Source organism: Chaetodon trifascialis, chromosome 1 (genome assembly GCF_039877785.1).
Source record: "Chaetodon trifascialis isolate fChaTrf1 chromosome 1, fChaTrf1.hap1, whole genome shotgun sequence".
Classification (NCBI taxonomy): Eukaryota; Metazoa; Chordata; class Actinopteri; order Chaetodontiformes; family Chaetodontidae; genus Chaetodon; species Chaetodon trifascialis.
The window spans coordinates 26,661,423-26,684,145 of record NC_092056.1 but is presented as its reverse complement, the minus strand read 5'-3'; the positions used below and the strand labels follow the sequence as shown (position 1 = coordinate 26,684,145).

The following is a 22,723-nucleotide window of genomic DNA, read 5'->3' as shown; positions in this document are numbered from 1 at the left end:
TCATGAACATGTGCCCTGGTGCTACAGGACGCAGATGGCTGACATCTAATCCTGCCATGAGAGTTAAAATCCTATATTTTTCTTTTCTCTTTCTATTCTTTTTAGCAATTTTCCAAATAGGCTTTTTTAACAAAAGACATTTTGTCATGTCAGTAGTAGAAAGAACAGGTGTAAATAATAAAATGGATGATGGATAATCTCCCTTTATGAATGGAATTACTCATGGCTTACTAGGACACTTGACACTTGAAAAATGCCTATTACAGAGGTTAAATAGGTTTAACATGTCTCCACTGATATTTTGATTACTTTCTTACCTTCCTCAGAGACAGATGGTCAGAGGATTTGGCCAGCCGGCCACGTCTGTCCTCCCCTGAGCACTCAGAAGAGGAGCTGGAAGACAAGGAACATGATGTGGAGAATGACGAGGACGGGGAAGAACATGTTTACCAAACTCTGGACAGACCGGAGCATTGTTCAGTCACAGATCCTGTCTATGCCATGCCACTAAAATCTAAGGTGAGACTCTACAGGAGGAGCTCATTGTTATGTGTCAGCGATTGTTTAATTAGAGCATTGATGTTGTTAAAACAGTTCTGTCAATGAAAGCAAACGAGAAACATTCTTCCTACCATAAATATCAGCTCTCTAAGAGTATTTTGCAAACTTGTTAACCTCCAGCTGGAGTTGCCTAGTGGGCAGCAGAGACTAGAGCCAATAGACCAGTCATAGGACATAGATTTAGAGAGCAGTAGCAGCACAGGTCTAATTTATAACCTCAGTGACATTCATTACATTTAGGTGAGCCAGTTCCCTGGCCCTGTGTGTACACTGGAATGGCTGATGATGATGACTTGTCCTGCTGTCACAAGTCAAAATTTCTGCTTTGAAATGATTTTTCTTAAGCAAAGTGTTGTTGTGATACCAGTCTGATCCACTAGAAGGCACAGTTGTACAGGGAATAAGGGTAATGTTTATCTGTTGGGTCTTTTGCTGTACTGTACTGTGATCTGCACAGTTGCTGGGTGGGGTATAGAATAATATCTTAAGATACATGCTCTTACAGACTCTTGGGGTATTATTCTATTCATGTCCTTGTCCCGTATACTTCTACGTTTGGTTGAAGCCACAGTCTACCTGCCTGGTGCTGTCTTCACAACAGTCACCAGTTAAAGACATTTTTTTTTGCCATACACAGGACAGGATGTTTCTGTTCCTTGTACCATAACCTAAGGTGAGCACCCAGAATAGTGGCCTAGGGGTTAGATTTTAACACAACGATGAAATCCATCAGAAACATCAGGGTATGTCATCATGAATATACAGGACTGTAAACAGTCACATTCTTCAGCTGCCTGCTTTAACATTCAGGATGAGGATGTTAGTTAGTGTGAGAAATTCACTCTATCATACTTGCATACTTGTTTATAAATACAGTTGCCAGTTTATTAGGCACACCTAGCTAAAACAAACAGGTGTTCCTATTGTTTTGTCCAGCCCATTTAGGGTAGGCTAAAAAACAGAAACACCTTTGTGTCATGAAATGCAGTCCAACAGCAAAGTGTACCTACATAACTGGCAACTCGGTGTATATGAATATAGTTTCTGTTCTTGATGATAGTCATGACGCTGAACTCACCTCTGTGACTCATTCATGTTGCTTTAATGTGTCTCTGAAGATTGGCAACAATTAGCACACTGACAAGATCTTATTGTGCACATTTTGACAATTGCAATAAATGCAGTCGTCTCTGAAATAGCCTTTGCATAAGAGTGATCCAGCCAGCGGAGCTTTGGAAATCTTTTTGAAAAGACTTAGTCATTATGAGTCTGACTGCCTGTCTGTTTGTTTTGCCTGTCTGTCTTCCAGACCAGTGCTCCCCAGCCAAATCAAATGTTTGGCAGAAGACTGCCTTCTCCAGGTACTGACTTCACACCACTAATGGGAGACAGGTGGACACATGTCGGCACATTGGACACAAGTGTAGTAGTAGTAGTAACTAACTCATAATCTGTCCGTAGTGGCACAATAACTCCACCTATAAATAGGACAAAATGCTGAGTGTAGTGTAATTTAGCAATCCATAGTTAATGTACCCTCACTGATCACTGTTTAAGTCAGCAGGAACGTTTCATATTCAGGTACACATATTCAACATTAACCATTTGCTTATTAGCATGTATATTAGTCGTGTATTGGCTTTTTATTAGTCATTATAACTACTTATTAATGCCATATGCTGGAGGTTAGGATTATGAAGAGTTAGGGATAGATGATTAACTTCCTTTACTTACTATCAATAAGTAGTATATAAGAGGTTACTAATTAGAGCTTTATAATCATTAATTAAGACCCAATATGCAATTAATATGCATGCTACTAAGCAACCAGTCAACAGTGAATATTTGTCTACTGTACAGCCCATGAACACACCTTAAGATGTCAGTACCTCCATGTTGTGGGAGACTTTAAGTTTCTATTTATGTAGCAGCTGTTAAGTGCCGATCCAGAAACTGCAGGAACTCTGCATCATATAGCCAGTACAGTATAAAATGCATTTGTATTTTCTAAATTGATAGGGTCAACTCAGTTTACGCATTAAATTTACATTAAAAACGTTTAAGCTGAATCTCCTGCTGGTTGTAACCATTGATGTGAAAGGCAGGAGGTAACGTTAACGTCAGCAGACAATGTTGTGTTGGGTGTCAGTAAATAGACAGCAGTGTCAGACGGGAAATCTTTTGATTATTACTTGCTCACTGAGAATAAACTCTAATGAAATAGCAAATGTGCTGTGAGCATCTCTCAAACAACATGCTGCAAAACAAATGTAATTCTGTTGGTGGTGCTGCAAGTTAGTGTGTGATTTGAAATCCAGGAAAACAAAGCTATGCAGCTCTCAGTCATAATACAATGCTGATGTACACCTCATTTAAATGTGTCTAACAGAGTTGTACACCTTTGTATTTCAACAGTGAGTAATATAAAGAGTCATGCAAACTGACTGCACCACATGACTGCTCAGCCTTTATCAAAGCAAGAAGACACAGCTCTTAGTCTGCCAATGTTCCATAACAGCCATAATGAAACCTTACAGTATTTGAGCTAGATGGAAAGCCTCTTTATAGTTTTGTAGGCACTCAATTAAAATGATGTGTCTGTAAAATCCTCCTGCTTTATTCACTAAATCGTATATGTTGTCGTGTGAACAGAGGCACAGGGAGTAATAGGGCAATGACCCAAATGCACCCAGATGCAGAGCCAGTGCAGTTTAAATGATTTATTTAAAAAGAAATATACAAAACGTAGCAATAAGCACCATTCCTTTGGGATGGTGAAGCAGACAAAGGTCAAAATGTCCAAAAAAACATGCAAGGTCCAGGAAAACAAAGTAAATGGTCCAAAGAACAGTGGAAAGGGCTGGAACACTTGATGCACAAAGGTGAACCAGCACAGACTGAAGTAAAAACACAGACTTAAATACACTACACGGAAAACTAATGAGGGACAGGTGAAGCGAATCAACAATCATAAAAGGTGGGAAGTCAGAGGAAGTAAAGCAAAAGATAACACACAAGCAAAAGTCTTTCAAAAAAATCAAACAGGAAATAACAAAATTAACACCCCAAACCATGACGTATACATTCTGGGTGTGTGTAACACATCCGAGCTATCATCCCTCTGTTCCTCTTTGTGGCAGCCTGCCCTCCACTGTACGCCTTGCTGGGCTCTGGAGGCAGCTGGATGGGGTGTTTTGGGCTTTGGTTGGCATGGTTGAAAGTCACTTTTACAGAGAGTAAATTTGGGTTATATAGTCAAGCCCACAGGTAATGATGGCATGATTTTTCTCACCTCTCAGATTTCACTGAGGAAAACAGTGTCCAGTCTCCTGAAGCCAGCAGTGAGTCTTCCAAGAAGAAAGCCTCCATCAGGAAGAGCCCTGGAGGTCAGAAAGAAGTATTGCTTTGTAGATGTGTCCAAATTTGTTTTGTTTTGTTTTCGTGCATAATACTAACTTGATTTCCTTATTTCCTCTCTCTGGATATTGAAGTTAAAAGAGTCAGTCCTTTTGCTGTAACCTGCCCTGTGCAGACTGCAGCAGACCTAGCTCTCTCCAGTCCACTCACTCTTGGTACAGTTAAACTGTATTCAAACCTTCATGCAATACATATGTCAAATTTGTAAGTGCAGCAGAAATGTGAAATACAAAGCTTGCTCAGGCGTAACAAACATGTACAGTATATGCAAGATGATCAGCTGTTGCATACTGTACGTTACTTTCCTCCTAGCTCATACCACTGTTGACTGGTCACTACTGCAGACTGCTGTAGACTGCTCATGCTGCCCTCTCTCTGTGCTTAAGATGAGACAGAAGAGACAGAAAAGCTTGTTCTGATGGGATTTAAAGTATTATAATGGTATATAACTATAGTCTGTATATGTAGTACTTTATCCTGTATCATGATTTCATGATACTTATGTATCTTTGCGCAAAACTAAGATATACATAACCACTATCTAGGTAAGCAAGATATATTCAGCTTTATTTACTGTAGTAGCAAGCATGTTCTATGTCCATTTGAGGGTATCTACATAGCATGCTGTTCAAGTTTAAAGCCTCAAATGAGAGGGCGTTCAGCAGCATTTCAGATGTACTGGAATATAATCCTTAAAATGCAAGCATGTATATTGTTAGATGTCATTTTTCGGGTGTTCTGCATGGCACTGAGTTTTTATTTGGTAGCAGTTAAGGACAACTTCAGGAACATGCTACCTATTGGCTAGGTACACTTTAGCCATGGACTGAGCATACTGTTGATCTCTCACCTGGGGGATCCTCCATAAAAAATGAACCCCCCCCCCCCAAAAAAAAAAAAAAAACATGCATGAAGATCATCACCTGACCAATGGTGATGAAAAAGAAACTGGGTCCCTGGGCACTGGTCAGCCAGGATGGGTTAAAAGCGGAGGAAGAATTTCACCAAGCATGGCGTGTGTGTGCATGTTCTATGTAGTCTTTCTTTCTTTCTTTCTTTCTTTCTTTCTTTCTTTCTTTCTTTCTTTCTTTCTTTCTTTCTTTCTTTCTTTCAGTCTGACCACTGACTTTTTGAGATGGTTATGTTCCTGTTTGGGTTTCTGCGTTGTGTCCATGTTTTCTGGCCTAGTGATTAAAAGCATCCAACACCATACTACACTATTCCATGTTATACCATCTGTTGTTCTGTTAATACTGACAATGTATTTTAATACACTTGTTAGTTTTAGTCACTTAATAGAATTGAATATAAAACAGTCAAAGAAATTAATTTTTGTCTCACCCACAAATTGTGCAGGAATGCATTGCAACTCCACATTTTATTCTCTGTATACTATGTGCATTTACTACCATTAAAAGAATTTGCCTCCCTATTTCAGCCACACTACCCATCAAAACCACCGACCACCCCAGCAAACACAACAAAGCCAAAACCCCCAAACATCTCACCCAGCTGTCTCCAGAGCCCAGCAAGGCGTGCAGTGAGGAGCAGAGGGAGGTGGTGTGGGCCCTGCCAGAGAAGAACACAAGGATGGTACATGAACAAAAGCTGCTCGAGGAGAGACTGCAACGGCTGGAGCAGGAGATCAGTCACAGCCAAGCCTCCTCAAACCTGAGGTCATCTGCAGGTACAGTGTGGGAGCTACTGAGAGATATACATCAGGACTGAGAGAGGAGAATAAGGAGAAGGAGAAAGATAATAAAATGTGAAAAAAGGAGTAATGGCAAAAGGTGATGAGGGAAATCATTGATACAGAGAGGGAAAGAAGCAGTGAGTCACAACAGATAGATGCATTTACAGGGTGAAAGGAGGGGGCTCGAGATGGTGCTGTGAGTGGATATGGCTCTGATCCTTGAGCTGCACAGCACCTCTGCAGCATGATGAGAGGGAGAGGGTCAGGGAGTCATTAAACATGAAAAGGAAGAAAAAGCTCTTAAGGTGGGTAGCAGGTTGGCTTGGTGGTAAGACATGCTGACCTCCTGGTGGGCAGAAAGAAGCAGCATGGATCAGTTTTACAGAGTTTTGCTGCCATTCTCGCCTAGTGTATGTCCTTTATTACCCCCCAAAGGTGAAATTCTGTTTTTCTCTCATAGGTTGAGGTTCAGGGTCACCAAGCAGACCACATGGAGAGTCAAACTCGTGTTGAAGAAAGACCTTACCAAGCCATCCTGCCATATACTGTGGTAGTCTTTAGTTTAGATTTCACCAGTCCTCTCTGTTCCTTCCTCCTGACACGATAAAAATGACCATTTCTAGTGTGTTGTTTATTTTAAGGCCTCTAAAATCGTGACTTTAGCACTTCTTGTTTATGACGTATTGTCATTTGTTTTTTTACAGATTCATGAATTATTCTCGTGCATTCTGTTCAACTATCATTTATTCTGAATAAGAGTATTATTTCATGGATTAAAAATATCTATAACCTGATGTGCTGTGCATGCAGGCAGCCAGGCAGAGCTACAGAATTTGAGGCAGCATGCCCAGGAGCTGGTGGATGAAAATGACGCCCTCAAATTGACAGTTCACCGTCTGAACGTGGAGCTGAGTCGGTACCAAACCTGCTTCAGACCATTGTCCAAACAGGAGGTATGACAAGCTACAAGACAACACCTCTGCTTTTTAAGTAGTGCCTCATTTTGTGCATTGCAGTTTTTTATGTTTGATGGTTTTTAGTACAGAATGTGGTGAAACTTGCTTGTGGAAGCACATTTGTGTGTCTCAGTCAGCTGAATGACACGTCCTGTAACCTGCCCTCATGAAGTTTTTATGGCCACATACCGTGCTCAAGAGAATTTTGCTAGAAGGCCAATGTAGCCAGACTTAAAAAGCTTACCTGTAGAAAACTGTAAGGGAATTGCATCAGGAAATGTTCTCTTATCAGTCAGCCTGTCTTACTTGGGCAGGATTAAGTGAATACAGCTGTATGTGTTCTAATGTGCTCTCTGCTCTGTTCACCAACAGGAGAAATTTGTCTGTCTTATTCTGTACTATAATCCTTCTATCACCCATTCCCATCTGTCTAATTTAATCAGCTTCTATACAGAATCTATTACCAGCACATCACTTTATAGTCACAGCTTTTGCACTGGATGAAAAATGCAACATTTCTTTGTAACCAAGCCTTAAAGATAGAAATCCGCCTTTGGTCCTGAACCCCACCAGTGGGCTTCTTTTCATCTGTCTTTCTGTCTGATTTGTTGCACTCAAGGAGTTTCTTGTTCCTGTCTGTGGCTGTCTGTCCATTGTGTGTTCTGTGTCACATTGCAGAAGGTAGCTGGCCTGTGGTATTAATCATGGCTACCTCATGCTGTGTCTTCACACCAAGAGACCTCATGCTATCATCACTAGTTTGCTTCCCTTGTAGCTGCTCGCTCTCATTACTGACAGTGAGGCTTGTGAAAGAAAGAGAAAAAGGAAACCATTAGGAAGGTAGAATAATGTAGAGTAATGCAATGATAAGAGGTTTGAATTAGCTCCGTTTCCCCACTATTCTGTTGTAATACAATGTTTTTTATTCAATGTTTTATTTGAATCCTCATTAGCTTCCACAAAGGTGTTGCTAGTCTGTCTGTGAATAATAAAAAGACAGCAATCAAAGTCTCATGGTGTCACCATTAAACTGTAATTTCCTTTGCTATTGAAAATATTCAAATAGCCCCACTATGAAAATCATTAAGCAACTGTACACAGGAAGCAGCAAAATGTTTCAGTGACCTGAGCTGCTTACTTTATTTTCTTTCTCTTTCTTGCTGTGTTTCATCCAGAGCTCCAGAATCAGTGGTTTACCAAAGACAGGGTCTCCTCCTCCTTGGCTGGTCAGTATCCATATATAGCTGTGCATTGCCTCAGTGTGGCACGACGTTAGTGTATCCTTCTGGTTGGTTGATGTGGTTAATATAGCTAACCAGTCTGTTTAACATGGCTGTCTAGTTTAATCTGTAATTTTTTTTTCAATATGGCAGAATGATTAAATAGTAGTCAAGAAGGTGAAGCCCATTTGCACCTGGTATGGTTCAGTTTTACCAGCTGCTGTGACTCATTGTCTGAACAGTGATTATCTGCCTTGAAAAGCCCCACATCTGCAGTAGCACTCAAGTGATGACCTTGCAAGCTACAGTAGAACCAAATGATGACAATGTGAGATACAATAGAACCCTTGCAATGCTGAGAGCTATAGTAGAGTGTGTTTCCATGCACATTAGTATCCTGGTTTTGATCTATTCTGGATATGTTTATGATGTTTATGTGGAACATGAGGAACCTGGTTATTCATATCCCATCTGTGTGCTGTTGTGTTTTGATTTCTCACCATCTCAGTCACTATGTTCTGTACAATAAACAATGGTCAGAAGGTGTTTATAGGTGTTTTTAGGATAAAGGCTTGTCCAGGTTTCTGAAACCAGAATATGATGTTTCCTTCTGAAAGACATAATCATACTACTACAAAAACCTAATCACAACCAACTCTTAGCTACAGGAGAACTCTAGTGATGTCACTCTTAGCTACAGGAGAACTCTAGTGATGTCACTCTTAGCTACAGGAGAACTCTAGTGATGTCACTCTTAGCTACAGGAGAACACTAGTGATGTCACTCTTAGCTACAGGAGAACTCTAGTGATGTCACTCTTAGCTACAGGAGAACTCTAGTGATGTCACTCTCAGTTACAGGAGAACTCTAGTGATGTCACTCTTAGCTACAGGAGAACACTAGTGATGTCACTCTTAGCTACAGGAGAACTCTAGTGATGTCACTCAGTTACAGGAGAACTCTAGTGATGTCACTCTTAGCTACAGGAGAACTCTAGTGATGTCACTCTCAGTTACAGGAGAACTCTAGTGATGTCACTCTTAGCTACAGGAGAACTCTAGTGATGTCACTCTTAACTACAGGAGAACTCTAGTGATGTCATTCTCAGTTACAGGAGAACTCTAGTGATGTTACTCTCAGTTACAGGAGAACTCTAGTGATGTCACTCTCAGCTACAGGAGAACTCTAGCAATGCCACTATGTACTTTAGTAGACCTCTGGTGATGCCAATGGGAGCCACAGTACAACACTGGTGATGTCATAATCAAAGAACTCAGAAGTCAACTACAATACAAATGCAATGGTTTCACTGTGAGCTATAATGGAATTTACATGATTAAGTCATTGAGATCTGTAGTAGAACTCTGTTGATATCAATGGAAGCTACATTTAAACTCTAGTATCTATAGAAGAACACTACCGATGCCATTGTGAGGTGTGTTAAATTACGAATCCTGCCATGGTGAAGAGATGACCCATCCTACTCTGCCTCTGATTTGGTTAGGTTTTCTGCATGAGGATGTTAGGTTCAGGTATGAGGAGTTATAATCGGTTAAGGTTAGGGCAAGAGAATGTCAGGGTAAGCCAGCCAGAGGCACATACAGCAGTGCTCTTCCCTTCACCATGATAGGATTTGCAGGATTTACATGGTAGGACGTATTGGAGAAGATGACATTGTGTTAATGCTGTGATGTTGCAGCTAATTTGGATAATTTCTTTTACCTGTTTTGTAGCTTGACATGAAGCATTTATCTCCTCTGCTGCTGGCCTATGACGACAGGATGAATGAGAAAGATGAACTTCTACAAATCACTAAGGTAGTTTGTGTATATGTGTGTGTGTGTGTGCGTGTGTGTGTGTGTGAGAGAGATAGAGAGATAGATTCTAGGCATATCGATGAGCTTCCTGTTATTATCCACTCCAGTCCAACCAGTCATTTGTAATCTAACCACTCAGGTGAATCCTACATGGGTTATTTTATTAGAGGCAGAAGCAGCAAACTGCTGTTGTGCTGCCTTGGAAATATGCAGTGCATCAGATGAATACACTTGGTGATGCCGTTGTCCAGTATGTTTCTGAAAGCTGGTTCTGATGTTTTTTTAATACAGTCTGGGAGTTTAATAGCAAAACCCAAGCATGTATAGTTTCTCATGCTCATGGTAATGATTTAGCTGTGGAATGAATCTATTGTGCAAAGCTTTCAGTTTTGTTTTTGATTTTAGATCCAGGTCCACATTTATGGAAGAAGTAAAAAAAAATCCAGCAGCAGCATTAACAGGAGCCTGTACTGCAAAGCAAGCAGCCTTTTTAATTACAGGCAACATCATCGCAACCATGAGTGGAATACTTGATATGATATGAGATGAAACTCTGATAATTGCAGGAAAATTGAGAAAAAATGAAAAGTGACAGAAGAAAGTGATTCTCAATTATTAGAAATGTTCCTTTGGGAATAAACGAAACTGTGCACAGTTAAAACGCAGTTATACTTGTCATTTTGTCTCTTTTTTTGCCATGAACTATCGCTCTGTTTGTTAGATGCTCTGTTTTACAGAGGAAATGGAAGTCCATGTCAGGATCCTGTAGGAATCCTGACTCACTTTTCCATTTGATTGATTGGTCAGTAGGAAGGCTGTTGACACGTTTTCATCTGATCCTCTGCAGTCAACCTGCTCCGGGGCAGGTTAGCTATGCAGCAAAGGTCATCATGGAAATCTACCCCTGTTAAAAGTGAGCCAGAGAATTTTGAGTTCAGCCCAGAGATAGCTGGCTAACTCACTAATGTATCTTCATAGTACAGGCCCCTGCTGAACTGGCACACACAGCTAGAGCTGCTGCCAAGGAATTAATTCTTGGCAGAGGGGTGGTAGTAACATAGAGGATTTTTATTTTTTTGTTTTTGTTTTGCTGTCTGCAGTTTAAAACTAATTATATTGTATCCTTGCGTGTCTTTGTCTGCCTTGCACAGGAGGAGGTGAAGAGGTTGCGTGTTCACGTAGAGGAGGTGATCAAAGAAAATGAGAGACTCCATGATGAAATTGCAAAGATCGAAGGGGTCAACCAGAAGGACTGGTAAGAAGAAATACACTCTTGGTTTGTGTATTGGTTAAGCACTGTTAGCACTTCATCACCACTCATTCCGTTTATGTAGTGAAAATTAAATACTACTTTTATTCCATTCAGCTTTTGCCTGTCTCTGTTCTCTCCCTTTCCCTCTTTCTCTCTACAGTCATCAACTACAACAACAGGCCTTTTTGGTTTTGCAGGAGAATCAGATTCTTATTGATCAGCTTGAGGCTCAGCATGTTAAGGCCAAGGCCAGCCACAGCAGACACCTTTCTGAAGGTACAGTTGAAGACTCTCTATTTTAACCACCCAAACACAACAACAAACACAGAGTGGTATGTCTTGGATGCAGGGGTTGTGTGGATGTCTCAAAGGACACCTGATATTTTTGCTCATGTACACTATACGCTTGTCTGTGAAGGCTCTGATTGATCCAGGTCATGGTACTTCAGCTGGCAGCTGGACTTGCTTGAGATTCTAGAACAGGGGTGTGCAAACTTTTTGATTCGTGGGCCACAATGGGTTCTAACATTTGACAAAGGGGCCGGACCAGGAGCAGATGGATGGAGTGCTTTGGTAACCCCACCTCATTGGAGAAAAAATACACATCTTGGTATATGGAGAAAACCTGTGCTTTAATTTCAAATGAAAATGAAGAAAAGTATTACAACAAAATATCTGACTTTAAAATGAGTCTTAAAACACTGAAAATCAAATGAATAAAATGCAACTTTTTTTATTACTAACCATTTCTATTTTACATCACTGAAAGTTCTGTTATCCTTCAGGATATCACCATCACTCTCCTCCTGACTGTCTTTTTTTCAAAAACGATAGGACATGCAGATGTACTTGTCCTGCTCCTTCTATTCAATTTGTTTCCCCAGTGCCAAAAGTCAACAACGACAAGTGCAAGGACGAAACAGTAGCAGCAAGTCAGTCTGTGGAGCACGTTATATTTGATCTGCTTGACTATTTATTTGGAGAACTTGCACTCACGTGCGCATCACGGAGACACTTTTAATTTTAAGGGGAACAGTGTTGTTGGTCTCCTTTTTTAGCCAGCGCATCAAAGTCTGGAGTTAGTTTTGTTGTGGCGATTCTCAGAATGGATCTGAGGTGTTGGTCTGTTAACTTGGATCTGTGGCTGGCTTTGTTGATGTTCATGGCGCTGAAGGTCTGTTCACACACGTAGGTCGAGCCGAACATTGCCAGCATCTTCTGCGCTGTCCGCCGGAGATTTGGAAACGCAGCTTCATTGAGTGAAGCATAGAAGTCATTAACAAGGTTTATTCATTTAATTTTTTCAAGTTCGGCGGGCCGGATTTAAACGTTAGACGGGCCATAGTTTGCCCATGCCTGTTCTAGAAGGCCTTTCGCCTCTCATCCAAGAGGCTTCATCGGTTGTAACTGACAGCTGGGAAGGCATTTATCCTCTTGCAGAATCATTCACACCTTGGGAGTTGTTGAGGTCACACCTAACCATCATGTGAGTTGTTAGGGTCACACGAGTCATGGTGGGACTGGTTGTTAGGCCTCAGGACTGCATTGTAAGTGGCTGATAAGTGGTGTCGTGGACCACTGGCAAAGTGTACACACAGTCAGTGTAAATGAGCTGGGGAGAGTGTAGTGATTATACAGGAAATACACTCTCAGCACATCAGTCACATCACTGGTCTCATCACTCTGAAACAGCTAAGCCAATCATGCATGACAGCTATAACTTATTAAGTGAAGAATCAGCTTCTCCTGAAAATGATGTTAGTGCACAATGGCACCGTGTGAACACACAGCACAACGTATCTGCAGCCAAAGGCAGATTTTGGTTTTACACAGTTCATTGGTACATGATTGCATCAATCCCATACCACTTCAGTCATAACTGTCATGACTGTATGTCACATTGTAAGTGGTTGTCTCATATCTTAAAATGTGACACAGCAGTATTTGCTCCTTAAATTTTAAAAATAAAAAACAGCTTTTTTTTAAGTTATAAAGGATGCTGTGATGTACAAGATTAATGAACTGGGATTTAAACAGACAACACTCATAGTCTTTAGTTTGCTCTTGTTGACAAAATCACCATAGTAGCAGCCGAGTGACGTTGCACCACAAGCAGATGTGGTGTGGATCTGTATCAGCTCTCTTTGTGCTGCCTCATTTGAATGTACCTCCCACCTGTTGACACCTCTCCTCTCGCCACTGCACTGTACACTCATCGTTGGGCACCAAGATACCACACAAATACCAGCAAAGCAAATTTCTTGTGCAGGAAAACATGAAATACCACTGCAAATATAGGGCCCTATGATTAAAAATGAATTTCTTAGGAAATTGTAGGGAAGGTATGAGGGAAAACCATCTGCAGTTGAAGTTGAAGAGGAAATCTTGAAAACAAATGCTAAAAGAAAACTTGAAACTTTGAGCGTAATTCTCTTTCACCTTTGCCCTGCATCATATTGACTATTTGACATTTTATTTCCCCACCTCTCCTCTCCCTCTCTTCTCTCTGCAGTTTCCAAGGTGTCAAAGCAATTGATGTTGTTAGAGGCGGAAAAACAGCATTTACAGGAGGACCTGGAAAAGAGCCGGGGGGAGGTGCAGACAAATATGAGGGAGGTACAAGTTCTGCAGGCCCGCCTGAAGGATGCCATCACCTGGGACGAACACTGCAACATTGCTGGGAAACTCAGACGGTACCCCTACAATGTCTCATCTTATCAAATAGTAATTTCTCTGAAAGATGAATGAAGCAGTGTTAAAACTGTTCTGCTGTTGAACTGGGACACACTTCTTTTCTTTGCTGTGAAGTGCAAACAAGAGAAGAGAAGAACCGTACAACAGTTTAGAATTAGTGACACATTCTCGCTTGCTGTATGTTAGATGCACAGTTTTCACTCCATGTTTTCATCCTAAAATACTAAATGCACGGCCTCCTTTTCAACAGGCTTGCCAAGAGTTAACCTCAATTCAGTGTTAGTTGTTTGTAGCAGAACAAGAACAAAACAGGACAAAGAACAAACAAGTGGAGCCCCTGAAGCACTGTACATGTCATTCCCATAGAGAAGGGCAATGGGATGTGACAACTAGACAGACAGAGTAGAGCAGAATCCCTGTTCTAATTGCTTTTAGATATAATTGATGGAGGTGCGTAAGAAAGCCAGTGGGATTTTACCCGAAACTCAGCTTTCCACAAGATAATCAAAATATGTAGTATAAAGGATGCAAGTTCACAGGAGCATTAAAACTCAAGCAAATGTTTGTAGTTTGGTACATCACGTAGTGATGGGATACACTTTGTTGAAAAGTGGTCACCAAGTACCAGATGTTGTGTTACAGTGTGCTGTACAATCTGCTCTTGGCTCTCAGGCAACTGGAGCAGCAGGAGAGCAGTAATAAGAGTGAGATGGACAAGGTGCTTCTCAGATTGTCCATCCTGCAGGAGGAGAATAGGAGTCTTGTTGCGGACAAAGCCAACCTGACTGCTGATTTAAAGAAAATGGGGGCTGAGCTGGAGCTCAGAAGACAAGCCAGCAGGTACAAATATACTGTTTTCTTTCTTACACATGAAGCCTACAGCAAGCCCGTTGGCTATATCTCATAAGACTACAGGTATGTCCGTTATACCTTAAATCAACAAAGCTAATGTAGTTCCAACTGCTCTCAATAACCCCCAGCCAAGTTTTTTTGATATGTTTGAACAGAAACCTGTTGACACTACGCCATTAACCGAACTTAAAGGCATAGAAGATGCAAAAGAAGACGAAGCTGTCCGATACGTGATCTGTTTAAAAGTTGAATCGACATAGTTCCACGTCTTCTAAGGTTGATATGTACACATTTTATACCATAACATAACACCACTGAAACATACGTTTTTTATTTCATTTTTTTATTCTGATAAATGCAGAAAAGCGCAGATTGTCCACCCACACATACGGAGTACAAACTGTGTCTGACATTTCCTTCAATCTGCTGTCAGTTTTGTTGAACCTAATAGGATATTGCAGCTCACACCTTAATTATTCTTATTAGTTCATGGAGTTTAGAGGCTTCACATAATTCACTTCATAGCTCTGCCGACTTTAAGTTAGGCAGAAATGCAATAATCAGCCAGGTTAAAATAAAATACCTGTTTGGGTGTGCAGGACCTTTAATAGCTGTACAGTTTTGACTAATAAGTACTGAATCAATGTGTGACAGAAAATCAAATTGAATTGAAGAGAAGAAAACAACAAATGAAGTCCACCTTAGATCAAATCAGCAACCATCAAATCAAATATCTTTTAAACTCACCCAGTTTATCCCGAAGAGGGACTTGAGTTGAAGGCTTTTCCCTAGTTGCCAGGCTCAGCACCACTATTTTTTTAACCCCTCTTCAGAGTTTTATCCCATGTTTAAAACATACACTCACTTTAACCAAAAATGACAATAAAAATGACCATGAAAGTCCGAGTGTGAGAGGGTGATTTAACACCCTGTACAGACATACGTAGGCTGAAGTTGCTCAGTGGCTTTTCATCAGCATTACGCCTCTTATCATCTTTCAGGTCTTTCCACCAGTTCAGCCTTCCTCTGTTCCCTGTGGATCTGAGCTGAGATTAATGCGAACTTTCTCATTCTAAAGTGTGAAGGTTGTCAGAAGGTGTTTGATTAATCAACATGTTTCCACCCCGATCACATCAATATGGAAGGGTCTCAAGCTGCCGTCCAGTTAATTCTGACCCTCTAGTATTCCCTGTTTTCAGCTGTTCTCTCTGCCCTGTTCCTTTCCACAGAAACTGATGCATTTTTCCCCTCTCACATTAATTTGTCCTCTGTTTATTGCTATCCTGCTTTTTCTTTCCCCTTCACCGTTTTCCTCCCTCACTTCCTTGAATTCATCTCCCCTGTCTGTCCATCACCCAGGAAGGCTGAGAGGAGGATGAGTGTATTGAAGCGACAGAAGGAAGAGTGCCTGTTAAAAGAGGAAAAGACTCGGGACTACATGGGAGCTGTCATTTCTGTGGCCGAGCACATTTCCCAGGAGAGAGACCAACTATTACAGATGGTACTACTGATCCTACTGATACTGTGGAAAGATTTTATTACACATGGTAAACATGGTATTACACAATGTGCTTTTGACACTGCAGAAAGACTGGCTATTACACTTGATAGTTCTGACACACACATAGATACACCAACACATGGATCATTTCTGTTGAACAAAATATGACTTATTGGTTGGTTTATTAGTTTCCCTTTCATTTTTTAAACCAGTTTTCTGCTGTATGCCATATAAAAAAATTAAGGCAAACTGAGCCAATAGGATGTAATAACAGTTGGACCTGCAGCATTTATTTAACCTTTAGGCGGTTGCTGGAAGTGCCAGCTCAGATACTGCAGCAGATGACTGAACTCAAATAAAGACACCAAAAGTCAACCGGTTGAGTTTAAAGTACATTTACTTGTATTTTGTCAGGCTTGTAACTGCTGTGAAGGCAGGTAGGATGAGGACAACAACCACAGGAGAGCTGGCAATCACCCAGAACTTAAAGTGGCAGGCAGGAATCAGCCAAACGCTACAGCAACAAGGCTGACAAATTCCCAATAAAGCTGCTTCGTACATGAACTGAGGGGCCACTGAACAATAAAGATGCAGCGTGTGACTGCTGATGACACAGAGGCAGAATACTCTGAGAAAACTTTTGTTAGGGTTCCTGAGGTCATGTGAGTCATTTTTCAAACAGGTGGAGCATCCGTCCTTCCTTCAGGGGACCCCTTATGTGTGTCAGCACATAACTGCTTGTGAAATAAGTGTTACTGAGAAAGCATCCCACTAAATTTACTAATGGTGCCAGCAATAGACCTTTTTCACAACAGATACTTCGGCAGGTCATAGCAGGTTCATAGCTAGTTCTAGAGTACTGGTATTTTGCATGCTGGCATAGTATCATGGCTTACTGGGAGATGTAATGGGATGTAAATTCTGAATAACAGGTGTAAATAGCACAGGTACTGAATATTAACAAGACAGGCTTTTGTGGGAACAATAAAAGTGCGTTTGTCCTTACTGTACAGGAATTAAGAAAGTAATTATACAGTTATTTCAAGGACAGCAGACATTAAGTCAGTGACTTAAATAAAAATAAAGAAATAGATAAAATAGGTAACTACATACTGAGAGCAATGGTGATCAATAATTCTAAATAAAATATCCGACTGACACTGCTGTGTCACTGTCACCTCCACCCTCCACCTGCTGCTCCGCCAGGTTCTTTGGAACCTGCTGCTCTGTACCACAGTGGATTGTGTAGAGGCTTTTCCTTTGGTGAGCCTTCAGTTATTCCACCCATCCATCCAGGATATGTGGACAGAAGACAGATGTATGACTGGGTAACATTCATTCAATAATCACTCCCTATGGGTGGAATACAATTTGTAAATCTGGCCCTGACATGTGGAGGTCTGCAAAGGCTGTGTGTCCAATGCATAGCAGGTTCTTACTCCTTGCTGCAAACTGTAGACAGTGCATTCCCACTAGAAAAGTGACATTAAATATACTCAAAGTGCTGTTCAATTGACACTCTTGTCCCACAATGCAATGCACAGGAGAGATGGAGGAGCTACTTATACCTGCAAAAAATGTAACACAGGGTGATAGTCAGCAGAAAGTAAGGTATTTGTTGTCTGACACAGGGCTTCAATTTGGTCAAAGCTTATAATCAATCAAGATTATTTTTACTTAATTTGATAGTCTACAATTGAGAGAGAAAGGAGTGATGGGAAACATCATACACAGTACATACACATTTTCAATTCTGTTTCTTGTACATTTTTAGTGATTTGATCTATTCTCAGCAAGAATAGATACACAAGTATGAATTCATCGAAAACTGACTCATAGAAAATGTGTTTTTCTTGTGGTGGCTGTGGAGCGTCATATTGCTTTCCATCAATAGCATCTTGTGTTATTTTAGTGCCTTGATACCTGACTGGATTAGTAATCTACTCATTTGGTCACTGGTGGACTTGGATAAAGTGGTAAAGATTCAGACATTTCCATAGCTAACTTTTAGAGGAGCAAGAGCCCATGAAGGTCAGACTGACACCATATTAGAGGTAGCCAGACTAAAGCTAACAAGAACTGATTTGTCTGGATGAGGACAGGGTGACCACAGTTCTGTATGGATGTATATCTCTGATCTGTCTTAATTATTCTTGCTTTTGATGCCCAGCTGTGAGGCCAGGATGTTAATATCCAAGACGCTGATTTTCACCTTTCAGGCACTGAACAAACGCTTCTTTAAATTTAGATGGAAGTTTGCAGTCTCCCTTAGCTGCATTTTGCAGTGAATATCTTGAACAATCCTGCTAATTATGCATCATTGACTGGAACGTCTTCAAAAAGACAGTTCATTGTATGTATGTGTCCAAGGTCAGCCAGCTGAGAAGCATAAAAGTGAAGAGATGCTGAAAATAAAAAGGCTCCTTAGTCAAATTATACTCTATTGAATACTTTTTCCTTCCCACTCACTCCCACTCACAACCTTTTTTTAACATATCTGCAGAGAAATGTAGGTACAGAGGATCTATGTCAGCCTTAATGAGGTGAATTTTGGCTCAGCCATAGCTGTGCTTTGTACACTGACAGATATTTTCCCCTTGTTTTGATTATTAATGTGATAAAGACTAACAGTTGGTAATACCATGATATCTTTTTATTCTTATTTGTCTGCACACCTACAGTTCTAAACCTTTGACTAGTTATACTAAACTGAAAACAGGACGAATTAAATTGACAACTAATTCAACAGTCTTTCTTGTTTTCCTTTATTCCTCAACCCCCCCATTCTCTTAGATCCATAACCTCCCATGTTCCCTCTCTACCTCCCCAGGCTTCAGTTCTTCAGCAGGAAAAGCAGGGATGCATCAGCAGGATTCTGAATGGCACAGTGCGATTTGTAAAGCTACAGGAAGAAGTCAAAGTAAGTTCCTATATTCAAACATTGCTTTCACACTGCAGTCGAATCCTCTGAACGGCCCTTTTTATCATGAGATGCATGTTTCAGTGTTTTTGAAAAGGTAAAGGTAACTTGCAATGCGGTCAGTTTGTCTTTTAGTAGCCTGCACAGAGAACTGGGGGAAAAACTCTTCTGTGTATTCTGTTCCAAAGATGGTCCTTGCCAGCAGCATTTGATACCTAACTAATGTCGGGGTAGCTTGTGAGGCCACAACTTTGACTCAGCTGGTGCCTCAATGTCCTGAATTTTAGAATATATTTCCTGTTGATCAGCCCACTCCACTGCACTCAATAAACTGTCTACTATCAGTCTCCATGACTCAGAAAGCATAAATTGATAAACACTCTCTCAGATTGCCACCTCTCAAGATGAACTCACTGAGTCTCCAGGACTTCATTTTCCCATCTTCTACAAAGTGTAAAATCAGCAGCCCACACAGACATCATGTTAAATGTTAAGAAAACACTAGCATAAAGATAATGATCACAAACAGAAGGACCAATTTCAGGCAGGCAGTCGAGCAAACTGTGGAGCGAAATCCAGTACTGTGTGTATGCACCAAGAACTTGATGAATAGTAAGATGCAAATGTTCGAAAAGATAGCATGTAGAGAGTGGCAAGTTCATGCAGCAGCTTGTTGTAGCAACAGAGCACAAGGCTGATCTTAAAGGTTGACTTCAAAAACATTGTAATTACTTAGTTTCACATAAAACTTGTCACTTGTTCAGTTGCACCCTCACTAATATGCTGCAGTCTAACTAAAGGGATGTTCACACCTGTGTCCCAGTTCATTTGGTCCAGACCATCGGAAAAGAATTGATACAGTTGCTGCATTTCAGTTCTGGTCTGGATCCCATTCACACTGAATTTATATGATTGAACCGAGAGGAGTAAGCATACAGTTATACTGACTGACAGGTAACTCAGTATTGGAAACTGTCATCCTGTATAATCATCGTATGTCATCCGCACCATGTGGGGAAATCAAATTCCGGGGACTGACAGAAGTTTATGCAGCACTTTAATACCTCATTTAGAAAACTGACTTATGATCAGTTTGGATCGTAAGCATGACTTAAGCAGAAAACCACATTCATGTTGTTACTTCTAAAAGCTTACTTCAATGTGGAAATGATCTTAGGGTGTGGTGCAGGCTGTATGTCACTGACTCACCTGCTGGTTATGTCGGGGTGTTGCAGTTTGTATTGTATCATAATGTACTGATTCAAAGATTACTCACTTCTGATGAAGGTCATTGCACATGTTCATAGCTGCAGGTCAGGACATAAGTAACTACAGACAGGAACACAGCATTTTTATCTTCTTGTCCCTTCTGTGACAAGAACTGCACAGATTTCATCTCTATCCACACAAATAAAATGGAGACTATTCCAGTGAATCACCATGGCAACCTCTTCTGCACCTACCTACAGTGCCATGTTGGTTTGGATGTTACTACTGTGGCTGACATTTGTCTTGCAGTACCAGTTGCTCCAGCCTTTCTGTATCTGGCTGATTGTTATGCCGAATGGGAACAAGATATTAGCGTGGCAGTATTAGTGCCTTGCTCTGGGGCCAGTGTTCTCTGTGTGTTCCAGCTGTCAGCAGCTCTTGTCACTCAAGTCACAAAAAACATCCCAGTACTTCTGTCAATTTTATTATTGTCTCTATAGCAACAGCCCAGACAGAAAGAGGTATGTGTGTGTGAATGTGAGCTCTATTGGTGATGATCAGACCGTTGAAAGCGGAGAGCTGTAAACATCAGATAGTCCCTTTTTCCTTTTCTAGTCTACTCTCTCACGTCCTGCTGGTCACTGTATCACAGTACAGGTTCGTGTTTTGCAGCTCAATGATTTCAAATGTAGGTAGTTAGAACTGAAGAAGCCTCTTGGATGAGAGGTGAAATGTCTTCAAGAGCCACATGCAAGTCTAGTTGCCTTTGGAAAGCACTTGTGGTTCAGCTCTGAGAGCTCCGTGGTAATGTCCACCATGAAGGTCAAAGCACACCGCTTCCATGACAAGTTTTCTTTCATTTCATTTTCATTCCTGCTTCATTGGTGTAAAATACAATACTCTCGAAGTATGAGCGCCCAAGGTGACGTCTTCATGTCGGTAATTTTGTCAAACCAAATGTCCCAAACCGAAAGGAGGAAGGATAAGTGATCACAATAAAAGTAATCAAAGAGGCGATTCACACGCCTTAACCTCGCGCTTCACGCTTCCTTTTCACAAATGTTCCATTTTAAAGCTCAGTGATTATATCCTCTGAAAGACATCAAATTGAATTGAATATCAAAGGATGTGCTTTTTTTTTTTTTTTTTACCTGCCTCACTCAGACCTTCAGCAGCACAGTGACTTCAGTATTTCACTCCAGCTCATGGAGGCAGCTGACCTTGATGAGCCACTCACAGCAGGTGATTGATGAGAAAATAAATTCAAAGGTCTGGCTCTCACTTTTCATGCCAACCTGAAATGCTAACAAATTCCAGCAGTTTCTCTCTTTTTACTAACCAAATAAAAACTCTAGCTCTCATTTGAGTCTCATCAGCTTATAGTGATGGTATGCATGTTGCCACCTTAGGAATTGAAAAGATACGGATAGCCTGTTAAGTGTGCCTGCGCTACAAAGCAAGGGCAGATTGCAACTACATTATTCATGTGTAATTAAAATTCATGCCCCTCCATCTCCTCGAAACACCTGAAAATGTTGAATATTTTAGTAAGCGTATGTATAAATATAGCCAGCTTACAGGTTTGCAGGACCCATGCTGCTTGACTTTTTCCATTCAAAATTCTCCTTAACTATTAGTTTCCATTTCTTTTCCAAGAACCTTCACATAACAGTGATAATCACCAATGATCATAAAATGACATGAATGATTTTGTTTCAGTTGTCATGATGTTGTGACCTCTGACCTTGAACCGCTTTATCAGCAAGGCCCGTAACGCCCCCGAGACACACTCCACCTCTGCCTCTACTTGTCACATTGACATTGCCATAACTCTGTTACATTAACGCTCTGCTTGCATTTCCCTGTTATTTCACTGTATCACTGCCAGCTGTACTGCTGTTTTTATTCGGAAAAAAAAACACTGTGTATATATATTTATATTGTTATATTTTCTACTTTTTAATAGCTTATTTCTAGAAGATTTGTCATGCACCAACTGCACCAAAACAAATTCCTGGTATGTGTAAAATGGTACTTGGCAATAAAGCTTTTTCTGATTCAGATTTTTTTTTCAGATTCTTTATCTACAGTGCTGCACTGTATTTTTATTCTACCACTTACCACATTGGATCAGTTGTGATATTTAGGGCTTCAGTGTTTGAAGGCGCTTACTGGCTGCTGAAAAGCAGTGTGCATACAATTCTTAAGGATTCTTCCTCATCATAACTTTCCCATGGCAAACTGCCCATTGTTGACTGTGCTAATTCAAAGAGTCTCTTTCAATACTGATAACAGTGAGGTCTGTGGATTACCAGTAACCAGGACAGAGTTCTGCTCTATGGGAATCATTTTTATATTTACTACAGTATGGTAAATCTCTTTTCAGATGTAGGCGAGGAGAGATTTTTTTTTTAACTCAGCTCAGAAAGGTGAAAGGCAGCATCCCGTAGATGTCAGATAGTACAACCAGCAGGACACACACTCCATTGACAAGCACTCTGTCCAACAGCTCTGCCATCTCAGGCAGAAAATAAAATCTCTTTCTGCTGTCTGACCTGCTGCTGTTGTCTGTCATCTCTTATTTCTCTGTTTCTTTCCTCTGTCTCCAGCTAGGTGTGCTTTATAAACCAG

The 22,723-nt window shown here is 40.8% G+C and overlaps 1 protein-coding gene across 2 annotated transcripts in view; it reads left to right on the top strand.

Annotated features, from left to right (window-relative positions):
* Window positions 1-22,723, top strand: part of cep89 (centrosomal protein 89) — a 57,146-nt gene that overhangs the window by 2,490 nt on the left and 31,933 nt on the right. For both annotated transcript variants that reach the window (XM_070970565.1, XM_070970573.1), the window contains 13 exons: window positions 327-519; window positions 1,871-1,922; window positions 3,861-3,947; window positions 5,417-5,665; window positions 6,482-6,624; window positions 7,803-7,853; window positions 9,581-9,664; window positions 10,816-10,919; window positions 11,077-11,192; window positions 13,429-13,609; window positions 14,283-14,450; window positions 15,822-15,963; window positions 18,794-18,883. In XM_070970565.1, coding sequence (XP_070826666.1) covers window positions 327-519; window positions 1,871-1,922; window positions 3,861-3,947; window positions 5,417-5,665; window positions 6,482-6,624; window positions 7,803-7,853; window positions 9,581-9,664; window positions 10,816-10,919; window positions 11,077-11,192; window positions 13,429-13,609; window positions 14,283-14,450; window positions 15,822-15,963; window positions 18,794-18,883 — 1,660 coding nt within the window. The remainder of the gene's footprint in view (window positions 1-326; window positions 520-1,870; window positions 1,923-3,860; window positions 3,948-5,416; window positions 5,666-6,481; window positions 6,625-7,802; window positions 7,854-9,580; window positions 9,665-10,815; window positions 10,920-11,076; window positions 11,193-13,428; window positions 13,610-14,282; window positions 14,451-15,821; window positions 15,964-18,793; window positions 18,884-22,723) is intronic.